This window comes from Melitaea cinxia, chromosome 24 (assembly GCF_905220565.1).
Source record: "Melitaea cinxia chromosome 24, ilMelCinx1.1, whole genome shotgun sequence".
Classification (NCBI taxonomy): Eukaryota; Metazoa; Arthropoda; class Insecta; order Lepidoptera; family Nymphalidae; genus Melitaea; species Melitaea cinxia.
Genome location: NC_059417.1, coordinates 8775543 through 8784580, shown reverse-complemented (window position 1 = coordinate 8784580; position 9038 = coordinate 8775543). Strand labels below are relative to the sequence as shown.

Here is a 9038-nt window from a genome sequence, read left to right as displayed (position 1 = left end):
GAGAAATCGAGGGAACTTCTTGAAAATCTGCAATAACTTTTTATTAGGTGTACCGATTTTAATGATTTTTAATTTAATCGAAAGCCGATGTTTATCATGTGGTCACATTTAAATTTCATCGAGATCTGATAACTACTTTTTGAGTAATCTTTGATAATGCGTTGTTACTTGACTATTTTTGCGTCGATCTACGTTATATTACTCGTCGATGTAATTGAAGTCGGTTTTTTTTCGTTTGCGAGCAAACACAATTATTGCTAATGGATTTTCTCATTTAAAAGAAAACAACTTTTTTAAAATTATTTTTAATTTTTTTAAATTACATTATACAGCAAAATAATACAACTACATAACGATAGACAATTTAGCAGGATTGGAAAAGACCCTTCTTGCGCATTTCTTCGAATTCTTTCTCAGCATCATAGGTCCTGTAAAAAAAAATTATTTCGTATAGATGATACACTTCGAGTAACACAACCCAGGTTGTAGTTTCAAAGGGCCAAAATCATATTATGACATGATATAAACAAAAAAATTTGCTTTACAAAGAAACTAACATCTAGTAAATGATTACATTTATATTTTGTTAATTATTTATTTGATTTTAAATAATTATTTATTTGATTTTAAATAATTATTTATTTGATTTTAAATAATTATTTATTTGATTTTAAAAAATATTTTTTTTTAATGCAAAAACTGCTACCTACTTTTTCTAATAATACCTTAAGCCATAGAGAGTGGAGTCTCAGGCAACCCTGGTAAGGTAAACAACCCTGGTACTAGGGACCCTCAACAAGGGCTATCAAGTTTCTGCTCTGATTTAAATAGCTCAATGGTGCAGTTTGCAGTGACCCTGCTTTCCGCTACAAGAAACTTCCCAGATTTGATTCCCACCCCAATTCCAGGAGTATTTTTCATAATATTTATACAACCTGGTATTAAACTGGGGTCTTTCCATTTAGGGCCATATAGACAGTGATACATGGAGGCATACCATAGCCGAAACAATATGTGAAAAAAATGAAATAGTAGTAAGTATTGCTCATTACTATGTAACTTTAAAATTGAGAAATTTGAAAAAAATATTGAAAAGATATTTTCAAATAACCAACTAAACTGTATAACTCAGGTGACTTGGTCATTGACACGGCACTAACGTAAAAACGACGGTAATTTTATATAAATATAATTCTGATATCCCAGTTAAATGGAAGGATGCCAGTTTAACAACATGTTGTATTATGTGTATTTACAAAAAAAAAATATCTCAGCAGTCGGCTGTTACCTAATATTCAGGCATTAAGTTGCATAACTAAGAAATGGACAACCATGTGTGAATGTAAAAGATATATATTTATTTACTTGGTGGGACAAAATCATAGACCCTGTGTGGGTGGCAGGTGGTGGTGTGTGGAAGGTCATAATATAATCATGATAAAATTACCTGTAGAATTCAGCGTACTTCTGTTTGCGAACGTTACCAACAAAGAACTTATATGAAAATCCGCATGCAGTAGAGAGGACAATGGCAACTATGAGGTTGCGCTTAATTACGTTGTGGAGGAGACCTCGCATCACAGGCTTTGAGACGGTTGCTACTGCCTTGTCTGCCATCCTTGAACTTAAAAATAAATTATAATTATGATTTACAGCGACAAATTTAGTAACTCATGTATTAATTTATTGATTTTTTTTTTTTTATAATTTTTGTCAATAAATAAAAAAGTCAGATTTAAATTTTGCTGGTCTGTGATCAAAATAATTGATATAAAAAAAAAATTGGTTAACTGTGACATTATTAATGTTCATTATTGAAAATAAATAATGCTTTTGGTATATCTGAAACCAAAATTATATGAAAATAATGTATATAAAAAAAAATAAGGTTATTTCTCCATATTTAAGATACCATAAAAAGATGTTTAATTTAATAATATAAGTGAATAAATCTCATTCCTAGTACATATATAACTTAAAAACTCGATTTTAAATTTAGAATAGACGGAAAACGTTTAAAAAATAAACATTTTACTGTAACATTGGAACCACTGACATTCTTACATAACACTAGAGCAAAAGTAATATTGCCTTATATTCTATCCCTAAATGTACTGTTGCGGTATAGAAAATAAAAAATAGAAATTAGAAATAAAAAATATTAAATATAAAACTCACATTTGTAGTTTAATTTAACACACGAAATGTACAATTGTACAGTAGTTAAATATCAAATCCAAATAGTCAGATAAGTAGGCTTTCGTTGTGAACTTGACATAATAAAGATTTTAAGAGTCTGTGATTGGTTGTTTAATAAGTACTAGACCTTTGGACCAATGAGCAAGCGTAACTACAATAGGTAGGTTTTCTTCAAATAGAGTTTTTAATCAATAATAAATAAAATAAAAAAACAGATAAAAAATATCCAAAATTTTATTATATTGTTTATTTAAAGGAATTGTTAAAAAGCGTATTAATTTTACATACAATTTATTCATGTTAGCACGAAACGATATAAAATTGAATTTAGTATAATTATAGCACACGCAGAAAGATATCATCTTTTTACCTATGAATTTAACATGAAAAAAACATAGAAACTTTTTTAAAAATTAAGATATTAAAGAAACAATTTGTATCAAGTCAAAAAAAAAAGAAACAAAATGCAAACGATTTTAAAACCATTAGTTTTGAAACAGTTTTCATTAGTGCACCAAAGACCTACTGACAAAACCAATGTGGAATTAGGTAGGTATCTTTTTAAATTCTAAGTAGTATCTACTTGTATAAGCAAGTTATTTTACTCTTTGGTATCTACTAAGTAAATCATTAAGAAGGTAAAGTAGTACCTATAGTCCGTTAAAAACAACCAGTAACAGTGTAGAAAGTTCCTCACTTTCCTATTTTATGATTGAAACGATGATTAATGCTTTCAACAACAAACTTATATTTTTTCTTTGAGATATAACCTTCTATGTCGTGGACTTAAGCTGAAAGTTCAAACCCAAACAGCTACTGAAAAACTTTCATGTGCTTTTGTTTGAAAAATCAGCTGTGTATTGTACTTTGTTTCGCTTATGACGTCACTGGTCCAAGGCGCTAAGAGAAATATGAAAACTGGCAGTTTTGTAGATATATCTTTAGGAAGAAAGTCAACTAAATTCGTGAAAACAAATCTTACTTATTATAAATCCATAAAATTATAAACAAAATAGCCCCATATCCTTATTAATACTTACAATAAAAAATCCACGAATACAGAAAACATAATTTATTTTATGAATTTTAATTATTGTCGGTACTCAAATCTACATTTTTTTTTATACATCACTAGGTCGACAAAAAAGCGTACGACTCACTTGATGGTAAGCGATTACCGTAGCTTATAGACACCTGCAACACCAGAAGCATCGCAAGCGCGTTGCCGACCTAATCCCCAATCCCCCCAGGAGCTCTGGTCACCTTACTCACCAACAGGAACACTATACTGCTTGAAAGCAGTATTATTTTGCTGTGATCTTCTGTAAGGTCGAGGTACTACCCCAGTCGGGATGCTCCATATTTTGAGCAGGAAATTCCTTAACGCGAAAGTCGCCTTAACGACAGTTGTCGATTTCCTGTTAATAGTTAGAATGCACAAATGTTGCCTTGTATTTAGACAAGGAGAGCCTAGGAGTGCGTAAAGCCATCGGTCCCCATATACAGGATTGATTCATTCTTAATTACTTATATATTCAATATGCCTCCAAATATCTTCTCTCTACCACTTGTATGCAGATGATCTTCAAATTTACTGCCATTCTAAATTGAGTGATCTGCCTATATGTATAAATAAGATAAACAATGACTTGGACAAAATCTATAGTTGGAGTACCTCATTTGGACTAAAGGTTAATCCGGAAAAATGTCAAGTAATTGTAATTGGCAATCCAAAACTAGCTTGTCGAATAGATTGGTCACTTGTTCCACCTGTCATCTTTAATAAAACTGCCATTAACTTCTGTGACAAAGTAAAAAATCTCGGTGTGATTTTTGATAACTGTCTCTCCTGGACACCTCAGGTGAACGAGTTGAGCCGCAAGGTGTTTGCTGCAATCAATTCACTTCGTCGACTACAATATTTCCTTCCACTGCCCACCAAAATTGCGTTAGCACAGTCACTCCTTCTACCAATTCTTGACTATGCTGATACTTGCTTTCTTGACCTTAAGGAGGAGCAATTAAATAAACTTGAGCGCCTCCAAAATCTCTGTATACGGTTCATATTTGGTCTTCGCAAATATGACCATGTCTCCAATTTCCGCAATCAACTCAAGTGGCTCCCAATCCGCTTCCGCAGGAATACTCATATCCTCTCACTGCTATATCGCGTGTTGTTTCGTCCTGATTCACCTTCTTACCTCAAGGAACGCTTTGAGTTTCTTTGCGACACCCATGATCGTTCCCTTCGATCTGACACCAATTTAATCCTTAAAATTCCGTCTCATACCACTTCTTATTACTCTAACTCCTTCTCCGTTAAAGCTGTCCAACTTTGGAACTCTCTTCCTCTTCCTATTAGACAAGCTCAATCTCTCTTCTCTTTCAAAAAATACCTTAAACTACATTATTTGTCACTAAGCACGTCATGATCGCCTATATCGTCTTTGTATGATATAATATATATTTACTATGTATATATATATACCTATATATATATATATATATATATATATATATATATATATATGTATGTATTATATGTGTATTTTATATATGTAAGTGTTATGTATGTTTATTATTATTATATATTGTCTATTAGTACTTTGTTCGAGTATTCTAATTCGCACACCAATCGTTTGTTTACTTCCTAACTGCAGTTTCTATTTCGTGTCCTATACCCAAAGGTTGTCTGGAAGAGATCGCTCTTTCAGCGATACGACCGCCTTTGTACATCTTTCATTTTATGTTTTTTTTTCTCTGTTGTTTCTTTTAATGGTGTACAATAAAGAGTATTAGGGGAACACCGGGCAAGATGGGGTAGTTAAGGTTTAAAGCTCCAGAAATCGTAGGGGTTCATGGTTTCATAATCATATTTATTCTTAATCAGGCTTGTAGTTATCAATCTTACATATTAAATTTAAATTAGGAACACAGCACCATAGAATTGTTAATAATATAACAAAATGTAAAATATGAAATATCACCCCATCATGCCCGATAGGTCGGGTAAGATGGGGTGGGCCTAATGGGCAAGATGGGGTATAGCCATTCTCTCGACTATTCAGGAGTGCAGAACTCGCAAATGAATGTTGCTTCGGCATCATTATCATCCACTCCTGCGCAGCCATAATGTAACCATTTACCACAAGAAGAATAAGCAATCCAACCTTTCTTGGAGTCGAAAAATAACCCTGTAGAATGTAGGCATGGAGTGTTTTCGGTTTCAACATCACTCTTTTCAGAAGACGACTGTCTAATACGTTTCTTTGGATTATATTTCTTTGTGGCTTTAGTCTTGAAATAGGTTTTGTTTCTCTTCCTTTTTTCTCTGTCTGATTTCCTTGTTTTGCTTTTTTAACTTTTCTGTCACATTTTTTTAAAATAAATTCTTCTAACTTAACTCTTAACAACTTCTGTTTATAGGGTGAAGAGGTTATGATAGTAGTTTTACCGCGTTTTTTCGTCACTTTTAATGTCTTCTTGGTCACTGGAGGCAATAGTTGCTTTGGGCTGGCTAATGCACTAAATTAGGCCAATAAGAAAATCTAGGGGAAGGACTCAAATTTAAATATGTGTTAATTTCAGTTGTACTAGTTGTCACAACTGTTGAAGTAGCAGGATCTGTAACAACAACTGCAGTGCTCGTTGCTGTTGTTGTAAGAGGTGCTGCCACAGTATCTACAGTTTAAAAAAAACCCGATTTCTATGTCTGGTAAATAATCCATCAAGCTCATCCTCTTCTTCTTTTTGCGAAAATACTGGTACCCAAAGGTACCTTTACATTATTTTTTAGCCTTTTTTACCTTTCATTCCAATGTAGTTTGTGAGACTAAGAAAATTTTTGCAGCCAACATATATCCCATTTCTCGCTTCAAAACAACTTCTGTCGCCTTATTCAGTGCTTCCCTTGACTGTTTTCCTCTTCCTGAGTTTCTTTTATAAACATATATGACTTTTTTTAAATATAAACCATCCTAAAACAATATATAAAAAAATATAAATAATCAAAATCGTGTCAGGCAATATGGGGTAACAGATACCCCATCTTGCCCGTTGATTCGTTTCAAAATTAATATTCAAACAAAAAAAAATTGAATAATGTTTCACAACAAAACAAGTTATTACCTGTTACTGCAGTGTACTGTAGATAGGATTAACCGAGGTGCCGCTTAAAATTCACCAAATACAAGTTTCATGCACTATGAAACGTACATATAAGAAATTTTAATACGAACAAACGAAATCTGCTTTTCTACGATAACTAAAACAAATGAATAGCCGCCGTGTTAGTACTCGTGTGACTAAGAGCTGTCGTGGCGGCAAGTAGCGAGATGGCAGAGCGAATGAGATTGATCAATTTAAATTACCTAAAAAGCCTGATGCCCCGTCTTGCCCACCACCCCGTCTTGCCCGGTGTTCCCCTACTACTACTACCGTAAAACATGGCAACTTTGCCCTTGAGCGTTGACTTTGCCCAGTTGGGTATTTTTTGGAAAACTCGACACATAGCTAATTTGGCTGTAGTTTGAAGTATTTTTATGTCTGTAATAGAAACTTGATTATTTTTCTAACAATATTAAGTGATGTAATATCACCGATGTCACTTCAGTTGCCTGTAAGAACTTGTACAAGTTGGTAGTGTTTTTTCGCGGGCAAAAACCAGTACAAAAACTTTGCCAAAAAGTAATAGTTGCAGTTACAGCAGGTAAATAATTTTTTTGCCACCGTTAGTATATATGAAATGATTAATATACATTAAAATAACACACAATGAATCTTATAAAATCATAAAATACGTTGGTTGGCAAAGTCACATGCACGATTTTGAAGCATTGTTGACGACATTGCCCACCAATTTTTTTCCCGTAGGGTTGTCTCCTGTAACTTATTTTTAAAGAACATGGAACAAAACCTACCCACCTCGTAGCAAATTTAAATTGGTACCATTAGAAAGGTCTTTAAAAATATATTTTTTTTGTTGTATGGGAGCAATTTCGTAGCTTGCGGGGGAAAAAAGATATTCGATTTTGAAAATACCGATAATCCTTCCGTAATCCTTCGTAAAATCCCCACGCAGATTTGACGTTTGTGCGATTTTATCCGTTAGGTACTTCGAACTATTATGCACTAGCATCGGTGTGTCCTTGTTAGCATTTAGTATGTGCGTGCAGGCACCGAAATCCAAAAGACGTTGCTTTCGCCATCAGTACGATAGAATCTACAGCTCGAGCCCGATCATCCACTCCCTGCGCATGGAAGGATTCACCGGCTCCCGAATCTCAGCAGAACAGGACCGGACTCTGTACCTCTCTTTCACTCAAAAGGAGAAGAAGGCGTTGATGAGTCGGGGGTACGGTGCCGGGGAGGGGTCGAGAATCATGACAATCCACGAGGCGCAGGGACAGACGAGTGAAAAAGTCATTGTTGTCCAGATGAGGGCGGAGAGGCTCCGAATCCATGACAGTGCCTCACAGGCGGTGGTTGCGGTGACTAGACACACAAACAGTCTACTACACCGACGACAAGGGTGACGCGATCTGTCACTTCGTCAAAAAGGTGGTGGAGGCAAACCGAAAACAGATCCTCGAGCACAGCCTCAAAATGGCGATCCATAATAGGGATACTTGCGTTATTGAGAATGTACTCGCAAAGCTGGCAGCGGATACGGTTTAAGAAAAGTGAGTGGAGACGTTGTCAATGCGGTAAAGCGACATTAATAATATATTATATAGAAATGGAAGTTAGTAAATAGGCATATTTCCTATACATTCATGGCTTTTATTTTCTATTAAATCATAAAATTTAACAAAATTTTTGTACTACATGAAAAAGTCGTCAAGACTTGTGTTTGAGACTATTCTTTTAATTATGTTAACGTTAAGCCAAAATCAATGTATAGGACTATAGATATTAAATTACAGTGTCTTAAAGTAATGTCGCAAAATATGATAGCACATCTCGAATATATTTTGTGTGAAAAATCCATAAAACTACTATTTCTTTCAAATTTCTCGCTGTGACTGTCTTGACACATTGAAAATTATTTTGTGATCGTATGTACAGTTAGTTAATTATAAATATAAATCTTTATTACCATGACACTATTCAATTGTACTTATCTATCGGCATCTGCAAATGCCAAATACGGAATATCTAATTCGTATCTTGTAGTGTTTTTTTTTTAAATCATAACATACCTATATTATTTACTTATGTGACATTTTCATCAATAAAATATTCCACATTAAAAAGTTTTGCAATTTAAAAAATGTTTAAAATTTAAAAAGTGTATGTTGCATTTATTCAATGGTGACAGCCCTTGGACATTGATCATTATATAGGAAAAATGTTCTAGGGGGCTTTTTGACTTTGCCCACTCAATTTTGAATAACAACAAATATGTTTATTGATCTCATAATTTGATACTTTACTACATTGCCCTGTATTTATATTTAGCTATTTTTAAAATAATGATACGGCTTGTAATTTTAGAAATATTTCAAGTTGGCAAAGTTGCCAAGAACCTATGATTTTTTGCCCAACACTTATAATTGTATTTTTTACTAACACGCATACATTTTTCAGGATATTTTAAGTAATAAATATCGAAACATGAACATATAGAATTGTGTGGTACAAACACAATATTAAATACATTTGCGTTTTCCAAAATAACTCAACTAATGTAAAAATATTTTGATTTTTAGGGCAAAGTTGCCATGTTTTACGGTACTACTAATTACTTATAGTAAATTTATAACTTACTAGCGGCCCGATCCGGCTTCGCACGGATATAAAATATACCTATGTCATTCACTGAAAAAATGATTAAAATC

General features: G+C 33.5%; 1 protein-coding gene across 1 annotated transcript; it reads right to left on the bottom strand.

The window, feature by feature from the left end:
* Positions 1-271: 271 nt before the first annotated feature.
* Positions 272-2299, bottom strand: LOC123665654 (cytochrome c oxidase subunit 6C). Its single transcript, XM_045599927.1, has 3 exons — positions 2179-2299; positions 1448-1624; positions 272-428 (listed from the first exon to the last, which is right to left on the bottom strand). The coding sequence occupies exons 2-3, from the start codon at positions 1615-1617 to the stop codon at positions 365-367; spliced, it is 234 nt and encodes a 77-aa protein (XP_045455883.1). The 5' UTR covers positions 1618-1624; positions 2179-2299; the 3' UTR covers positions 272-364.
* Between the last annotated feature and the right edge of the window lie 6739 nt (positions 2300-9038).

Bases quoted from the DNA above. Each gene is read 5' to 3' on its own strand.
- LOC123665654 (XM_045599927.1), bottom strand. From the start codon at position 1,617: ATGGCAGACAAGGCAGTAGCAACCGTCTCAAAGCCTGTGATGCGAGGT. The intron at 429-1,447 runs GTAATTTTATCA...TTTTTTTTACAG, and splicing joins AAGTACGCTGAATTCTACAG to GACCTATGATGCTGAGAAAG.